Here is a 19,591-nt window from a genome sequence, read left to right as displayed (position 1 = left end):
ATTGTTTGTTTCCCGCTTTTAGATCAGGGAGTAGAGGTCATACTTATTAACCTCTCTTTATCCCTATTTCCAGAAAGAAATTACTCACAAAGTAGGTGCTAAGTAAATGTCAAATATTAACTACATGGGAGGAAATAATGCAGTTAGCAGAGTGCTAGATATGGCATCTAGCCAACAGAAAGTTAGTTAAAGACTGTATTCCCAACTCCTGACCTTGTTAGGCTCAGAGACTGTGCCAAATTATTCATAGATATTAGAACACATCATGCCATTTGTCCCATCAGTGACTTACATGATTTTTAGTTAGAGTCACACCTCTAATTATTAGGGGATCTGCTAAGAATTTTCCTTACCTGTCCATGTACCCCTCCAGTCACACTCATATGCCATATGTGCTCATTAAATGTATTTGATTATAGATATTCACATTCGATGTATAACAAACACATATATAAAATATACACAACCAAGCCATTCACCACTTATACCATACCTAATTGGATATCATGTATCTTTAATGTCCTCAACTATTTTAGAAATGTCAATCAATGGATGAGCTCAGTTATACAGTTACAGAAACACCTCTTTGAAATAAATATCATTTCAAATTCCCTGCCTCCAAGATTACCTGAATATATGGACAGAGCCTAGAAAGGAAAAATAAAAATAAATGTTTTTCTGGCCAAAAATTGGGGAATAATGAACATTGAAAAATGCTGTTTACATTAGCTCAATATCAAGTTTTTATGGTTATTCATAATTTTCCTAGTTGAAATCTATTTCTTTATGCCATGTATGCTATTTTCTTTGGCAGTTTATATTTCAACTTCCTAAATTTTGTTTCCATAATATCGTAATGTCATAATGATGTCTTCATCTCCAAAATGAATTTCTTATGAGATTATTTCTAAGAAATTTCCTTCAGTTCCTTACTCTTTTGTAATTTTGGCAATCCTGAACTTATTTTTGTACACAATATGGTCACGATGTTATTTGTTTAGTGAGTACCACTTCCAGAAAGTTTAGGAAACAATTTTTTTAAAAATAGAGATGAAAAATCATTTATAAAAATATTTTTAAAACCAATAAACATTTTTAAAAATTGCACAGAGCTAATATACCAAATGGTTCCCAGGGTTAAGTGAATGATTTTAAATATTTGTAGGCTGATCATATCATCAGATTATCATACCAAGAACAGAAAAATAAATAATCTAGCATTATATAAAAAAGTAGACAGACTAAAGGAAGAATTTTATGGCGGAAATTGGACTTTATCCAAGTTACATCTTTTACTACACCTATCACTTCGCCTTACACACACAAATAAAAATTTAAAAGGTATGGGATGAATAGCTATTATTCCTGCACTTCCTGCCCAGACCTTGTACCTTTCATTAGCTGGACCCTCCAGTCTTCCATGAGGTAGATGGTCCATAAGGCCAAACATTCTCTAGCTCCATTTGTGGCAGTCAACCAGAGCCTTCCTTTTGTGATTCCTGACACTGCTCAAATTCTGTTCTAGACCTCAGCATCTCTCTCATGCCTCTGGCTTTGAATATATCTGCAGCTCTCTTGTGTTCTTTGGACATGCTGACAGACACTGGCCTCAGAACCTCCTAGGAACTTTGGTTCAGGCTCATTTCTCTTGCTTCGTCAGGTAGACTACTCTTCTCCATCTCTTACACACAATTCAAACTCTGGCTCATCTGTGTCTGCCGAGAGGTTTTATTCCTGCTGAGTGGTCAAAACAGGCAAAAGAAAGTAAGGACATTTTAGGTTGTTGCAATCCTCCAAGGGTGTCCTGACCTCAGGACACATTGTTTGCAGAAAACAGTGTGACCGGAAACGATTTGTTCATGCACTTTTTCAACAAACACTTGCTGGATGCTTAGTATGAGCCAGATACACATTGGCAATGGGTAATGCAAAGAGAAATGGGATCTGTTACCTCCCTTGCAGAGTGCACGATCTAGCATGGGAGTGTGTAAACCAATGCTCCCCGACAATGTGATCGGTATCCAAGGGCCAAGGAAACTGCTGGGATGGAGTTATGGGCTTTCTGATGGAGCTGATGTTTGAAAAGGCTCCTGAGTGAGTGACAAGCAGGAGCCTCTGGTGACTGGGCCATCCCTACCCATCTGCTCTATCTCTGCACTCCCTGCCTTGGTGTGAAACTTCAGGTTTAAAAATAATAAACTATTTATTTTTGTTCTTGGGTAATACCATACTGCTTCCAGCTTTCATGCCTTTGGTAACTTGGTCCTCTTTTCTGGAATGTGTCCCTGACTCACTTCCCTTAGGTAACACCCTCCTCTAGAAAGTTTTCTCTGATAGCTGCTACCCTTCTTAGAAAGGGCATCAGGTGCATCGCCCCCCTTCCTGGGTGCCTATAAGGTTCTGAACATTCCTGAGTATCATCAACCTCCAGACAACCCCGTATCTTTCTGTCCTACTCCCATAGACTGTGAATTGGGTAGTGGCAAGATTTGTCTTTTCCCTCTTTGTAGCCTAGGTGAGAATCTTAGTTTTAGCTTATAAGTGGCAATAATTGTTGAAGGGATGAATGGATAGATGGATTAAAAATAGAGTAAATAGAGCAGCTTGTGTTGGAAAGTTATTTCTAGTAGAAGTCTGAAAGATGAATGGTGTTAAGCAAAACTATTTAAACTAGACAGAAATCTAGTTTAAACGATCTTTAAAAAACAAAGGAAAGAAAATCTATTGGTCTATATAATTGAAAAGTCCATAAATAAGTCAGAGCCCCCTGGCATGCACTTTCCTCTGGGTGTCATTACTTGAGGAATGGCTAACTCTAGGCCCCATTTTACCAGTTTACCAAAATCCAGGAATAACTGTCGACCTCTTTTTCATTGTTTTAAGAAAAAGAACCCTAGGGCAGGGGTGGGCAACCCCTGGCACGCGTGCCAAACATGGCAAGCCAGTAACTTTTGCTGGCACCCGAAACCCTCTCTTATAATCTTCCATTTACAATTTTTTTCTTAATAGCGACTTTTTTATTTTTCAGATAAATTCAGTGTAGGTGCACCTTAGATAAATAAATAACTTTACATAACAAGTTATCTTAAAGACCATAGACATGGATTGACAAGAGAGGAGAAGAGCAATTTCTATGCCTCTGCCTTAACTCTCCCTGCCTTCCTAGATCCGACCAGTGTTTTGGTTTCATCCACATACGCTTGTGAATCTTTGTTCTCAGTGATGAATTTTGTTAAGTCTCATAATAGGAGTAGCCTGACGGATGAAAGTAGTAGCTCGTGCATATCTCTGAAGGTCACGAAATATAAACCTGATGTAAAATCTCTGTCATCAGTGATGCAGCAGCAAAAGTCCCACTGATAATATCAAACAGAGGCATAAAGTTTTCTGTCGGACTATCAGTGTACATGTATATATTAAAAAATAAATGTATTTTTCATAATCATATACTGTGTTTTTGCTGCTCGAATGAATTTTATTATTTCTTCAAGGTTCTTCACATATGTACACCTTAAGAGATATCAAGTAGGCGTAACATGTTCTCAAAAAATTAGGGTTGGCACGCAGAAGAATTTTGAGTAAGAGATTTTGCTTGTTTTGGCACACACTCACAAAAAGATTGCCCACCCCTGCCCTAGGGACTGTTTCTCATTTGACCAGCTTTAAGTCACTTGCCCATCTCTGAATCAATCAGCAGGGTTGTGGGGTGGGCCTCTATGGGAAGTAACTGGGGAATGAACCCCATGTACTTATAGGTAAATCTAGGGTGTGTTATTAAAGAAAGAGAAAGTAGGGGCAGTTATGCTATCTCTGGGGCGATTTGAATAGAAACTTTGACTCTGTTCCCAGTGCACACTCATGCCCTTGGCCTATAGGGGTAGATTGAGTCAAGAATTCAATGTCAAGTTCAGAAATCTTCACTCTTCTTCCCACGGAGCCAGTGTCATTGGGTAATTTTAGGGAAATAGAACTGGAAGTTGTGTGCGAATAAGCTCTAGGGGTAGAGCAGAGCTCCACTGCCCATTCCCCTCCTGCCAGTCATCGTGGCTCATTCTCAGGATGCAGCAGTGTCTTGGCCTAAGTGCCCTCAAAAAAGCAGAGCTAGTCATCAGCCTGCCATGCAGGAAAATTTATTTGGGGAAATGTCCCCAATATGGGGATTGGAAGACTGGGAAAGTGTGAAGTAGAAAAGAGGGTGTGGGCAACTGGGGTTTAGTCCTACTGGAGACACTCTGGGAAATCAGGTTGAATATCTGCCTAAAACACGAAAGGAGGGGAAATGTTTACTGATTACCTCCTGTTCCTTGTTTGGCAAGAGATTTTTCCATGGTAGTGACAGAGAAACTTTAGGACAGAAAGATACCTGGTACAGTTGAGGTGAGGAGCTTTAAGTTTACATATGCATGAAGTTGGTGGCTGCAGCAATGACAGGGCAAAACAGTGGATCTAGAAGATGTAATCATCCTGGATTGTACTAAATATAAACTCTGATTCATAATGATTACAGGGCAAAAAGAATTTAATCCCCAAAGTTTCCACTTTAAAGATTCTTCCATTTCTTTAAGAGCCATTGCACGGATTCAAAGGTTGTGCATAAATACTTGGCGATCAACTCTCACAAAAGTCATTGTCTTACAGAAGCACTTGTTCAAGCAAGGGAGTAAGCACTAGATTACCCATCCCTGTGCTTATAAATATTTATACATTTTGGTTGATGGAGATCTTATGGATTCAAATGACATGTTAAGAAGAAAATAACAACAACTGAGAAGAAAATTTTTCTATTTCATTTTTGAAAACCAGTAACTGATGAAGCCATTCCCAGGAATCAAATCTACACAAATGATGAACAGGTTTAATTTGATTTTCTGGAAGCTTCCGTTCATAAATTGAAATTTTGAACTCCCTGTGTACTCCTCATTTGCTTCAGTTGAGGGTTGGGTCTGGAGACCATTACAGCAAACACTTTGTGTTTTTCTTCAGTTACAAGAAATAGATGAGAGATTTAGACATCATGATTAATGCTGAAGACAAACTACGTAAGCCTATGAAACATGATGAAGTGTCCAAAAGGGGGAAGCAGATAGTTTGGATTGTTTGAGCAAATGTGAACTCAACAAAAATTCAATTCCCTTTCTAGGAAGCTATGATGTAAAGCATGCATGTCCACTGATTTTATTTTGGTGATATTCTACATTGATTGAGAAAGGGAAATGTTTTTCAAAGTGAACTTTTCATTTCAAAATAATTTTAAATTTACAAAAGTCGAAAAAATAGTACTTTCAATGTAACCTTCTCCTAGTTGCCCATTGCGAACATTTTACACAATAATCACACATTACTATGAACAAAACTCCAAACTTTATTTGGATTTTACCATTTTTTTTCCACTTACTGTCCTCTTTCTGCTTCAGGATGTGGTTATCATGTCTCCATACTTCCTTCTAAACTGTGATAGCATCTTAGTCTTTTCCTATTATTCATGACCTTGACAGTTTTGAATATAGTCATCTATTTAATATTTCTCAACTTAGTTTTGAAGAATGTTGTTCTCATGGTTAGACTGGGTTTATGAACTTTTAGAAAAAATACCAAAGAGGTGATGTACCCTTCTCATTATCATATCACACTAGTGGGTACATGATTTCCATCTGACATCACATTGATGATATTAACCTTCATCATGTAGTTAATGGATGGACATTTGCCAAATTTCTCCATAGATTGCTCCATGGTAAGATAACTATTACTATGATCAGAATAACATTTTTTAAAATCATTCCTCTCTGGAAGTTCTTACCCATATATCACAGAGCGTTTTCATCATAGCATAATGGTTAAATGCCATCTCTCTGGGTTTGAGAACCAGGCTCAGTATTCTGTGACCTTAGGAAAGTTACTTAACCTCTCTGCGCCTCAGTTCTTTATCTGTAACCTTAAAGCCCCATCAAGAAAACAATAATATCTACTTCCCAGGGAGGTTTGGAATATTGAATGAATCAATATTTGTAAAACCGTTAGACCACCACCTGGAATTTAGCACAAAATATTTGTGCTGTACCTTGGGATGAGTGTAGACGTTAAGTAACTTGCCCATGGTCTGTGGTAATAAATAAAGGAAGTGGCTTCTTTCATATTCATGCAGAGTCTTGTAAGCTCTTGTAATTTGTCAGCTAATATGTTGGTTGAAAAAAAATTTTTTTTCAGTGACCTGTTAAAATTTGTTCCATAAACAGAAGTTAAGAGAGATTAGAGGGGAAAAAATCTCTTCATGTCTTTCTGACTTCTACAAACTTTATAAGACGAGTCAGTATAAAACTTGCAACTAAAAAACAAGCCAAAAAAACCTACCCCACATCTTTTAAATTTTAAAGAGTAGCTTTTGTATTTTGGGGCCAGTTTCCCATCAAATTCCAGAAAATGATCCATAACAAGAGGAATAACCACACAAATTCTTGATTACTCATGAGCTATCATATATATTTTTTAAAATATACTTTATTGATTTTTTACAGAGAGGAAGGGAGAGGGATAGAGAGCTAGAAACATTGATGAGAGAGAAACATCGATAAGCTGCCTCCTGCCCTCCCCCCCCACCCCCCGCCACTGAGGATGTGCCTGCAACTAAGGTACATGCCCTTGACTGGAATCTAACCTGGGACCTTTCAGTCTGCAGGCTGACGCTCTATCCATTTAGCCAAACCGGCCAGGGCGAGCTATCATATATTTTATAAGCTTTAGATTGTTTCTCCTTTCCTATTGCTTAACACAAATTTTTATGTCTCTTTCATTTCCCGGTTTTTCTCTCAGGACCATATTGATAAACACTAGAGTTTTGTTTTTTTTTAAATAGTCATGCATTTTGTAAATCACTTTCAATAAATAAGATGAAGAGTCTTTTTTTAAAATATGTTTTATTGATTTCAGAGAGGAAAGGAGGGGACAAGAGAGATTGAAACATCAATGATGAGAGAGAATCATTGATTGGCTGCCTCCTGCACGCCCCACACTGGGGATGGAGCTTGTACCCGGACACGTGCCCTTGACCAGAATCGAACCTGGGACCCTTCAGTCCACAGGCTCAAGCTCAATCCACTGAGCCAAACCAGCCAGGGCAGATGGAGAGTCTTCAATGCAAACTCCATTTTACAGATGAAATGATTGAAAGTGGGACTACAATAGAAATCAATGATAGAGCAGTAAAAAAAAAAAATCCAGATAAATGCATCTCCTAGTAGAATTCAGATGTGCCTTGCTTTTAGAATGCCTGATATAGAAAAGTTTAAATGTGAAAAGAAAAGTTGAGGAGTGAATCTTTCATCACGATTTTTTTTTCTTTCTAGGATTCACACAGGTTGCGTTTCTGTTTCGGCAAACTGGGAAAAAAAGAGCTATTTCCAGTTTATTTATTTAACAAACATTTATAAGGCACTTAATCCATGCTGGCTCTCACAAATGACTCATTTCCCTTAACTACACTGGGGAAGGCAAAGAAATACTTACCTTGTAAGTGACAGGTGGCAACTAAATGCAGGTGGCTTCACTGCATACCCAGTGTCTGGCTATGGGGTACAGACTCATATCCACGGAGCGGGGCTGCCTGGACCCCTGTCCCTGGACATGCATTGCTGGGCCAGTGGCCATTCCTTTCTCCTCCCCCTCCTCCCATTACTCCATGTCTCCAAGAGGTCTGAATCCAACCTGGAGAATTACACTTACATCCTCTATACCTCATGTTGAATCAATGTTTTACTATTTGAGAAAATAGTAAACCCATCAGGTTAAAAGACTGAAATTCCTGGTCAGAAAACAGATGCGTCAATGTTTGTTTCTAGAGAAAGGGGGACCAACACTGAGTTCTGGTAGTAAATGAAACCCTGCTTCATCCCCATGCAACGGGAGTAAGGGTGCAGCAGGTCCCCCATCCTGGTGTTCAGGTGCTATTTTGTCCAAGGATAGACCGGAGAAGGGGATGCGATGCGGTGAGCCTGCCCCACTAGCTCCTGGGAAGCTTCAGAGTGACCATCAGTCTTGTATGTCATAGTTCAAATCGGAACCCCTCATGTGGGAAAGGAGATCTCCCAGGAATTTTGGAAGCTGCAACATTAAAGAGGGAATAAGGAGGTTCAGTAGGATACAGAAGAGGTCATATTACAGCCTTCAATTGTCATTGAAATTAACACGAGTAAATTTTGACACAAATCCCTCTTATCACCAAATAGAAAATAAAACCAAGATATGCTAAGTGTGCTTTGAGACTATAAAACAAGGGGACAGGTAGAACATTCCTCTCTGGATCCGAGATGACTGGGGTATTTTTAACAGAGAGCACTATATATAAACCTGAAATCTAGAGAGACATGGGGTGCATATAAATATAGTACATATAGATAGCTAAGTAAAATTTACCCTCACACCCCTCCTTGATTCCCCCAGGTCTGTTAACTAAAGAGACAGCTCTTTCCCTCTAAAGATGTGTCACCTTTCCTGGAGGATCTCATGGATCCTCCCCCAGCCCTTCTCCACCCTGCGCACTAGAGTCACTGGGCGCCCATGATCCCCCCTCTCAGACAGCAGCTCCTGCATGGCAGCGACTCATCCCCGCTTTGGGAATTTGGGCAGAAAGAGTACAGTCCGCTTAGTCGGTGAGAGGTCGAACCCTCAGGTCCTCCACCCCGACACCCCTCAGGGGCCCGGCCACACCCTCGGTCCCGACCAGGGAACCACGAGTAAGTCCGGGAATTTCCCGCCCCAGGCAATTTCCTCCCCGACCATGGATAAAAGGGATTCGCCGGTCTCGGGGAGCCACAGATCTCGCTCCACCAGCTCTCCTGCCAGCTCTCACACTCCAGGCACCGCAGCACCGATCCTCCCAGCTCAGCCCCATGGCCCGCACCGCCACCGCCGCTGCTGCACCCCGCGCTCCCGGGTTCCTCCGGGCCGCGCTCCTGCTCCTGCTCCTGGTCGCCGCCTGCCGGCAAGCTGCAGGTGAGCCGGCAAGCTGCAGGTGAGACTCGAGCCCTGGGAGCCCAAGGGGAAAAAGGGGATGAAGGGTGCCGCTAACCGAGCCTGTTCTCTCGCTAACGGAGCCTGTTCTCCCTGCAGCGGCGCCTATGGTCCTCGCAGCGGCGCCTATGGTCCTCGCAGAGGAGAACGTGGCCACTGAACTGCGCTGCCAGTGCTTGGAGACCATGAAGGGAATTCACCCCAGGGTCATCCAGAGTGTGAAGGTGACGTCCCCAGGTCCCCACTGCGACCGAACAGAAGTCATGTAAGTGCCACCATGCTCAGCTGCTGCCACCATCCTGGTCACCTCCACCGCCCAGATGCCCCACCCTGACCCTCGTCCGCCCTCCTGTCTCACTTGTGTTCTCCCTTCTGTCTGCAGAGCCACTCTCAAGAATGGACAGAAAGTTTGTCTCAACCCCGAATCCCCCCTGGTTAAGAAAATATTGGACAAGATGTTAAACAAGTGAGTTATGTGACTAGAGTCATTTGTGACAGATATTGGCCTCTGCCTCCTGAAAACTAAATCAGGGAAGCCCAGGGGGTAGCTGAAGGAGTGAAAAGTCATTAGTTCACAATTAGATTTGCCATTCAGATAATGAAGGCGCTCTGGTCCAGGAGGACATTTCCAGTGCCCTCCATCCCCATTTCCCTCTCCACCCCCATTCAGATGAAGGTGGGAAAGCAGCTTTCATTAGAATTCTCATTGGTGTTGGGCAGTTATGCTAAAAAGCTTCCCACCTGTTAATGCCCTCCCCCCACCCAATTCTTTCTGAGCGTCAAGCCTGAAAATCAGAATCCTCGTTTCTCTGCATCACAGGCCCCAAATCTTAGTTAGTGGTGATGAACAGGGACTTTGCAGTGACACTGCATTGAGTACAAATCTGGGTTTGACCAGCTATTAGCCATATACCTCAAGGAAAATACTTTAGCTTCTCTAATCTCGGTAAAACAATAGTAGCTACTACCTGGGGTTGCTGTGAAGCTCAAGTGAGGCCCAGTGTGACAGATGATCCCATGTCACTCCCCTTGGCACTCACCTACCCAAGAGGTTCTGGCTGTTTGAAGTCAACAATTCACCTTATTGAGGAATAAGTCCTTACTTAGGAATGCAGAGGTGGTGGTAAGGACCCGGACACCACCACCCCTGCATTCCTAAATAAGAGCATCCAAGCGCCTAGAGCTCTCAGCCACCAGCCTAGAAGCAGGCACTTCCTGCAGGTCAGGAAAACTAGATTCAGAAGACTTTGGAATCTAGAGGGCAAGAGGAGAGTGCTGTGCCTCTGGCTTTCCTGAACAGCTACTAAGGACACCCTTTTTTTCATGATAGGGGCAGCTCCAACTGACCAGACGAAGCAGGAAGTAGATTGGTGGCTCTACCTGAAGCAGGCCCTGCCCTACAGAAATTGAAGAGGAAAAAGAGGAATCATCAGCCCCCAAAGTCACCTTGATTGGACTTATTATGTTTGAGCATCTCTTAGGAGACTTCTACTTATTTATTTATTTATCGGTTGTTTTCAAATATTCTATGTTAATATTTTACATGTGAAATCATTAAGGATATCATTGCCTCTACTTGGGCATTGTACTGTTATTTTTATTGTTTATATTATGGCAAACCCAACTTCATACGATTCTGATTCTTATTCAGTTTGAAGGTAAAATATTTGCAAATATTCTCTAGTCATTAAAATAATATTTCTGAGGAGCCCACAGCAATGTCAGCTGCTATGATAGAGGATGGAGGATCCAAGCAATAATTAGTAAGGGTAGGGGAATGTATGTGTGCATCTATTTTTGTAAGTATTTAAAAGAATGTCAGTTGTTATTTATTGGAACAATTTCACAATATGTGGTCAACATTTCTAATGTTGAAGCTTAAAAACTAAATATCCCTTGGACATTTCATGTCTTTCCTGTAAGGCATAATGCCTTGGCTAGTGTCAATTATGCAATATTTGTGTCTTAAGACAAAAAGATTTAAGTATTTATTGATGGTTTTGCAAAAAAAAAAAAAAGAACATAAAATAAAATATTTCAAAATAAATGGTTCTTGTTTTATTTTCTGGAAAAAAAGCTTTACTGGATAATCTGATAATTTACATCAATGTTTCTCAACGCCCCACCCTCCCTTGGGTATTCAATTGGCTACACATATAAATCAAACTATAGGTTATGCTAACTTCATCTAGTGATAGCTGTCACTCCCCTTGGCTCTCACCTACCCAAGAATGTGGTTTCCCAACTGTGGACCAACCTTTCCCCTCTTAGTGCAAGAGTCATATGTTTTTATTGGTTTTAGAAAGAAAGGAAGCCGGGGCGGGGGAGGACTGACCAGGGACCAGGGTCCCGGGACTGTTCTCCCAATCTGGGTATGTGCCTGGACGTGGGTTGGGGATCTAACCAGCAACCCTTCAGTGCACACGAGGACATTCAGCCCACTGATTCACATGGAGCAGGGCTACTGCTATGTTGTTCTTTTTTTAATAAGGAGCTCCTTGCTACCTAGCTACTCAAGTTTACCACCTCCTTAAAAAGATTTACATTTTTATAGCTTTCTTAACAAGAACTCCCATTGCATTGTTTTTGCTGAATGGGTTTTCAAATGATTATTGACAGTTTAATGAAGCATGGCTGTGAAATGGTGGTAAAGCGGATTTTTTTTTTTCAAAACTGAAATAATTTGATTCATCAGTAGAAGCAGAAAAAGTGAATGGCTGAATACTTCACATAGGAAAAGATCTAATTGATAGTTGTGTTACAATTTTTTTAATTTTTATTGATTTTTAGAGAGAGAGGAAGGGAGAGGGATAGAGAGATAGAAACATCCCTGACTGGGAATCAAACTCTTGGTTTCCGGTCAGTGTTCAGCTGCTGAGTTACACCGGCCAGGTGGTTCAATTACTTTTTTTGAGGAGTTAATACATTTTATATATTTTAAATCTTTATTGTTGAAAGTATTATATATGTCCCCCTTTTTTCCCTATTGACCCCTTCTAGCCTGCCCCCACTCCCTACCCCAGGCCTTCACTAACCTATTGTCTGTGTCCACAGGATAAACATATTTGCATACAAGTTCTTTGATAGATCTCATACCTCCCACCCACTTACCCCCCACATTCCCTCTAAGATTCCACAGTCTGTTCCATGTTTCTATGTCTCTGGGTCTATTTTGTTTAACAGTTTATTTTGTTCATTAGACTCCACATATGAGTGAGATCATGTGATACTTGTCTTTCTCTGACTGGCTCATTTTGCTTAGCATAACACTCTCCAGGTCATTTATAAGGAACTACCAGTGAGTTTAATGTTTGTTCCAATCCTTTATACCAATTTATCAAGTAGCGTGGTTTTAAGATTTGAGTGCTTTAGTTCCTACTTTTCCTCGTGCAATTTCTATGGAACCTGATAGATTGCTTGACTTGAGAAAGTCCACTGGAATTTCGTATTCAGTACTGCCCCAGGTTGACAGCGGCACTCAGGTTTTCAAGACAAACAAAATTGTAAGTCAAGGGAGGAAAGATCCCTATAATCTAAAAGAAACTACACTCCAAACCTTAAAAGCAGGAATATCTGTGGATGTGTGGGGTGTGTGCTTGCCTCTGATTCAGGACTTGTTCAGTAAATCCTGAGACCTGTGGTAAAGCCTTTAGCAGAAACAAGAAGCAGCCTGAATACTTGAGATCAAGTTCTGGCTTGCCCCAAGTAGGTGGGTAAATATGGGCTTTTATTCTAAGTAGCAATGAAGCAGAATTTTTGGACTGGAACCCGGATTCTTTATCCGCTGGAGTCAAAGAATGAATCCACGGACAGAAGGTGGTACAGCAAAGGTGGAAATTTATTAAAGAACAAGTACAGACTTCCATGTGGGGAGGGGGAAAGGGCCCCGCTGAGTTCCCTTTCCCCACAGCTTATAAGGCTGCAGATCTTGGTGCCTTGATATCCCCTCTGATTGGTCACTATTACCTTAGACTGGTTACTATAGTAACTCCTGGGCTCAAAGGTTGAACCTCACATGGGACATGAGAGGTTCTCCCCCTCCTTCCTTATTGTTTTCCTATTCCCTTTGGGGTTTCTCCTTCTCCTTCTGGGTGAAGGGCTTCCTTCTCTTTATTTTGTAAATATAGACCTTTTGCTGTTACCAACTCCCTCATTCTATGGAAATGTACCTGTTGCAGCTTTTCAGCTTCCCTATTCTATGGAAATATACCTTCTGCTGCTCTGCAGCCCTGTGTTTCTTCCATGGTCCCTTTAATTTCTAAAATTTCCTAAAACCTGTCCTTTTCACCCCTAAACAACCTCTGTGAGCTTTCTTTGCACTTAAAGAGTTAAAAATAATAATCTCTTTATAATGCTAATGTTATTAAGTTAGTTATGACTGAGATGAAAAGGAAGAAAATTTGTGAACTGTACAGAAGTAAATAAATGGAAACCTTTCTAGAAGCTCCATAAATGCCATTCATTCCCTTGCCCCAAGTCAAAGGACATTGGAAAATATTTACAGGTAGGACCCCAAGGGCTCAATAAAGCCCTCAATCAATTCTTGTACCCAAACATTGTCTTGTTCCGTCTAGACTGTCCACTTAACTCTTGTCAATATGTAACATGGAGCATAAAACAGAGAAAGATGTTTCTGTTTATATGGTGGTTAAAGACATAGGTTTCAAAGAACCAAATAAACTTTAGATTAAATTCCAGCTCTATTATTTGTTGACTGTGTGATCTTGGGCAAGTTTCTTGACTTCATTTACCCTCTATAGAATGAAGATAATAGCAGAATACACTTTCTGAAGTGGTTGCAAGGATGGCTCCAGAAATCTGCCATTGATCCTCAGGCCAACTCCATGAACATTGTCTCAGTGTTAGTCCCAGATCTCATGGGATATGTAGTGTAGTTTTCACACCAAATTTCCCTGAGACTTTTCAAGTACAAAGCAGTCTTTCATTGAGAGTATTGTGACAGGAAATGGGACAAAAGGGTGTATGAGATGGTGGTCATGGGTGAAATAAGTAAATAATCCTACGTGACACATCCCAACCTTGGAGGTCATCAGCAGGAAAGAAAGAGCAAAGGCAACAATGACTGAGGTTTCCTGAGCAGTGTAACCAAAAAAAGCTAGAGCCAGAAAGAAGGAAATATGGCTGTCCTTAGTCTGTCCTTGAGAGTTCTTCTTTGTGAATTCTACCAAATGTCCTTTCAGGACTCCCAGAAGTAACTGGAGAGACACTGGGGGAGGCAGAGATGGCAGACTTGCAGTTGCATAATGGAGGCCATCCAGAGTGACAGATGACACTGTCTCTCTTTTTTCTGACTAGCCACACAAATAATAGCAGAAAGGGTTAGTCCTGTCTTCACCATTAATGCCCCACTCCATATCCCTTCTGCATACCAATTAGTTGCAATGGGCAGCATACCTTCCTGCTGACAGCTTCTCAACTCAGTCTCCTCTATCCTTCTGATTCTTTTCTTGAGGGCTCTCTTCATTTGAGCATGAGAAGGGGGAAATTGCAGCAAGAGTTTTCTCAGCTCACAGGCAAGATGGCCAGTGATTTTAAGCCTTCAAAGGCAACCCTTACTGAGGGCAGGAGTTAGTGGATGAATACTATATTCTATGTTTCAGTCCCCCTTGGTTGAACAGTTTTAGAAATTACACTATATATCTATTTCTATGTCAGTGTCTATATCTAAATCTATAGCTATCTATAGCTATATCTACATCTATACCTATATTATATATCTATATCATATATCTATACCACCTATGTCTATATCTATATCTATATCTATATATCTAATATCATCTATATCTATATCATCTATATCTACATCTACATCTATACCTGTATCATATATCTATATCTAGATGTATATCAAATTTTTATATCATTTATTGATACACTTTCTACTTCTCTATTATGTTTACATTATCTTTTAAACCCTTGAACATATTTATAATAGCTATTTTAAAATTCTTGTCTACTAATTCTATCATTCTGTCATTTCTGAGTCTATTTCTATTGACTAATTTTTCTCCTCTAGTTATGGATCACACTTTTCTACTTCTTGGCATGTGAAGTAATTTTTTATTGGTGTAGGAAATTTTGAATTTTGTGTTGATGAGTGTCTAGATTTTTTTTTCTTCCTTTTTTTAAAAAATATATATTTTATTGATTTTTTACAGAGTGGAAGGGAGAGGGATAGAGAGTTAGAAACATCGATGAGAGAGAAACATCAATCAGCTACCTCCTGCAAACCCCCTATTGGGGATGTGCCTGAAACCAAGGTACATGCCCTTGACCGAAATCGAACCTGGGACCCTTCAGTCCCCAGGCCGATGCTCTATCCACTGAGCCAAACTGGTTAGGGCACTTTTATCAAATCTTATAGGCCAAAGCAAGTTATAAGGTTAGCACAGAGTCAAGGGATTTGGGAAATAGATTCCATACCTTGAAGTGAGAAGCTGCTAAGTATTTGTGATATTTTTAATCTGTCTGGGATATTCAATTTCCTTATCCATAAGATAAACATTCCTTGTAAAGTTTCCAGATATCATACAAAAAGTTCATAGAGGTGTGTTGACACAAAACAGAACTCAATAAATGATCATTACTATTATCACATTACATTGTATTTTTATTAGTGTAGATAAATATTTTGAAGAATGAAACATAAGGTTACAATGAAAAATAAAATATTTTTAGTCATTTGCATGTTTGTATAGGTCTCAGGTTTGTGTGAAAATTCAACTAATAAAATAAAATGTCTATAAAACCTTAGAAATTGACAATCTGAGCATGTTAAATAATCTAGATCTAATTGCAAATTAATTCTTCTCCAGATCAGATCTAGCATAGATTTTAGTAGGTCTAGAATCAGAGACCCACATTTGATAAGGAAGATCTGATCATTTATCACCACCTGTTTAACAAACTTCGTAACAACTCTCATGATGTCCTAAGCCTGTCTTTACAGTTTTAAAATACAACAGTATTTTGAATCTTTCAACATTTGGTTATCACAGCTTTGTATACTTCCTTATTATCATCACTAGAGGCCTGGTACATGAAATTCATGCACTGGAGGCAGGGGGGGGAGGGGGGTCTCTCAGCCCAGCCTGTGCCCTCTCACAGTCCAGGACCCCTCACTCCTTACTACTCAGCTCACTGCTTCTTAGCGCTGCTGCGGAGACAGAAGAGGCTCCCGCCACTGCTGCTACATTCGCCAGCCGTGAGCCCGGCTATTGGCAGAGCAGTGCTCCCCCTGTGGGAGCACACTGACCACCAGGGGGCAGCTCTCGTGTTGAGCATCTGCCCCCTGGTGGTCAGAGCGCATCATAGTAACTGGTTGTTCTGGTTGTTCTGTCTTAACTGTAGCTTAGGCTTTTATTATATAGATAATATCTATATATGTAGATAACACAGCATTTTATGACCTCTACTTGGTACAGAAGAAAAATGAGACTCAGAGAAATTAAGGTTATGTCTGAATAGTGTTTCTAACTTATTTTTAGCTTGTTGGTTTGAATAAAGGCCAAGACCTGATCAGTCAATGGAATGTTGTCAAGTTATTAAAATTTATCTCATTTTGAGATTGCAATAACTTTCCCCATCCGGGACTTGCCAGTACCCTTGCCTTGGTCTGTCTGGGCTGCTATAACAAAATACCATGGTCTGGGTGGCATATAAAAAAACATAAAAATAATTTCTCCTAGTTCTAGAGGCTAAAAGTTTGAGATAATGGTGACAGTATCACAGACTAGTCCTTGGGTCATCACATGACAGAAGGGTCTAGAGAGCTCTGTGGGATCTCTCTTTTATTTAAATTTATACTAGAGGCACGGTGCACAAAAATTTGTGCACTTGGGAGGTCCTTCAGCCCGGCCTGTGCCCTCTCGCAGTTTGGGACCCCTCAGGGGATGACCACCTGCTGGCTTAGGCCTGCTCCCCGAGGGGTTGGGCCTAAGCTGGCAGTTAGACATCCCTCTGGAAGCCTGGGAGCCCTCGGGGATGTCCACTTGCCAGCAGGGTGCAGGCCTAGCTGCAGTCGGACATCCTTAGTGTTGCTGAGGAGGTGGGAGAGGCTCACACCACCACCACTGTATTGGCAGTCATCAGCCTGGCTTGTGGCTGAGCAGAGCTCCCCTTGTGGGAGAGCACTGACCACCAGGGGGCAGCTCCTGCATTGAGCGTCTGCCCCCTGGTGGTCAGTGTGACATAGTGACCAGTGATTCCCAGTCGCTCTGCTGCTAGGGTCAATTTGCATATTACTCTTTTATTATATAGGATAGAGGCCTGGTGCATGGGTGGGGGCTGGCTGGTTTGCCCTGAAGGGTGTCCTGGATCAGGGTGGGGGTCCCGCTGGGGTGCCTGGCCAGCCTGGGTGAGGGACTGATGGCTGTTTGCAGGCTGGCCACAGCCCCTTCAGGGTGGGGGTCCTGCTGGGGTGCCTGGCCAGCCTGGGTGAGTGGCTGATGGCTGTTTGCAGGCTGGCCACAGCCCCTTCAGGGTGGGGGTCTCCACTGGGGTGCCTGGTCAGCCTGGGTGAGGGGCTGATGGCTGTTTGCAGCCTGGCCATAGCCCCCAGCCACCCAAGCTCCCAGTGGAGGCTGGCTGGAAGCAGGTCTCTGGGATTTATTTAGCTTCTATAATTGAAACTTTGTTTCCTTTTGCGGAGGGTACAGCCAGCCAGGGCCGGCGGGAAGCTTGGCTTCCTCCATCGCCAGGGCAACCAAGCCTCCAGCTTGCTCCAGCTCTGTGGCTGCCAGCCGCCATCTTGGTTGGGTTAATTTGCATACAGTCTCTCTGATTGGCTGGTGGGCGTGACTTGGGTGTAGGGAAGGTATGGTCAATTAGCATCTTTGTCTTTTACTAGTGTAGATTTATTGTTGAACATATTACAAATGTCCCCTTTTACCCTCTCCATTCCACATTCCCCAGGAGTCTCTTTTGTAAAGGGAACTAATCCCATGTGTGTGGCCTCCATCCTCAAGACCTAATCATCTCCCAAAGGCTCCACTCTCCCTCACACCATCACTTTGGGGGTTAGGATTCCAAAATGTGAATTTTGGAGAGACATAAACATTCAGACCATAGCAACTCTTCACAAAGCTGTGCCTCTCTGTGCATTTTTCTGTCTGGAAGGTTTGTTATTATGATGTATTTTTTTCTTCATCTTTAATAACTCCATTGTTTTCTCCTCTGATGTTTTACCTCCCCCCTCTTCTAGCCAAGTCTTCCCTCTTCTTCCTTAGAGTGCCTCAGGTACATATCTAGTATAACACAGATCATCTTTTAGTTTAATTTGCTTACATGTCTGTCTTTCCAAACAGTGAAGTTCTCAAGAGCAGAAACTCAATTTTTATTTTCAAATACCTAGTGTCCAGCAATAGCTCTGGAAGGTAACAGATGCTCAATAAGAATTGGCAAAATTATCTTATTTAGGCTAGATTTACCTTTTTACTATATCAGCCCTTCAGTAATTATTGATTCTTCAGTTAAATGCTGTTATGGGTTGAAGTATGTCCCCCTCCTAATGTCATCAAGTTAAGTCCTAACCCCAGTACCTCATTTGGAGACAGGTTCTTTCAGAAGTAACCAAATGAAAATAAGGTCATTTGGTTGGGCCCTAATCCAACATGACTGGTGTTCTTATACAAAGGGAAAATTGGGAGATAGACATATACACAGGGAGACCACCATGGGAAGATGAAGATAACCATCTATCAGCCAAGGAGAGAGGCTTCAAGCAAATCCCTTACTCACAGCCGTAAGAATTAACCTTGCCAATACCTTGATTTTAGACTTTTACCCTTCAGAATTGTGAGGCAAAACTTTCTCTTTTGAAGCCACCCAGTCTGTGGTACTTTGCTATGGCAGCCCCAGGAATCTAATATAAATACTTTAGTGTTTGATTTGTTAATGCAAAAAAAAAATGTGGTCAGTATGGAATAATTAAGGTCACCTATAAATCTTAAGGGAAAAAAAATTGAAGCTCATAGTTTCCGATTAGATAATTTAGTTTCAAACTCATTGAAACTGCTGCCTTCAAATCAAAAGTAAACTGTTCTTAGGAGAACAAGGGTTATTATAGTTTGAACTTCAGTTTCTTTGTAAGTTATCTATACTGTAAGTATAGTTAGAGCTTGGCCGATTCTATTATAACCTTGAGTTGGATTATGCAAATAAGCATAAAAGACATAAGCAAATACTTGCTGAACAAAAAAAAAGCATATTAATTTCCTACTTTGTACAAATATCACCTTTGAAAAGAGATGTAGACAGTTTTGTGATTCCATTCTGTAAATCACCATTAACTGCAACTGGAACTGAACCTTCACAATAACAGTTTCACCACCCTCAGGAAATAATAGGTTCACTTTTCTATTCAACAAATCCACCTTATCCTGTCCCAAACCCCAAATTAAACAAAACCTGAAAAACAAAGCCAGCTTCCTTTTTGGCTTGTAATGATGAACATGCTTTTTTCACTCTTCAATGGGCAGAAAGAATGCAAGAACAACAAAAAATTCTCAGAGTACATAAAAGAGGGCTGCAGTGTTGATTTCACCATTCAGACAGGGATCAA

General features: G+C 41.1%; 1 protein-coding gene across 3 annotated transcripts in view; it reads left to right on the top strand.

The window, feature by feature from the left end:
* Positions 1–8,793: 8,793 nt before the first annotated feature.
* The window catches only part of LOC102427867 (growth-regulated protein homolog gamma), an 86,431-nt gene continuing 75,633 nt past the window's right edge, over positions 8,794–19,591 (top strand). The window contains exons 1-4 of one of the 3 annotated variants that reach the window (XM_014460614.2): positions 8,794–8,988; positions 9,106–9,271; positions 9,389–9,472; positions 10,337–10,980. In XM_014460614.2, coding sequence (XP_014316100.1) covers positions 8,886–8,988; positions 9,106–9,271; positions 9,389–9,472; positions 10,337–10,352 — 369 coding nt within the window. In that variant the 5' untranslated portion in view covers positions 8,794–8,885 and the 3' untranslated portion in view covers positions 10,353–10,980. Of the gene's footprint in view, positions 8,989–9,105; positions 9,272–9,388; positions 9,473–10,336; positions 10,981–19,591 lie in introns of those variants that run through there. The other 2 variants (XM_014460615.2, XM_014460613.2) reach the window with 2 other exon arrangements.

The sequence above is a fragment of the Myotis lucifugus genome, unplaced genomic scaffold, assembly GCF_000147115.1.
Source record: "Myotis lucifugus unplaced genomic scaffold, Myoluc2.0 scaffold_136, whole genome shotgun sequence".
Taxonomy (NCBI): Eukaryota; Metazoa; Chordata; class Mammalia; order Chiroptera; family Vespertilionidae; genus Myotis; species Myotis lucifugus.
Note: the sequence above shows the minus strand (reverse complement) of the source record. Positions and strands in the feature narration are given on the sequence as shown.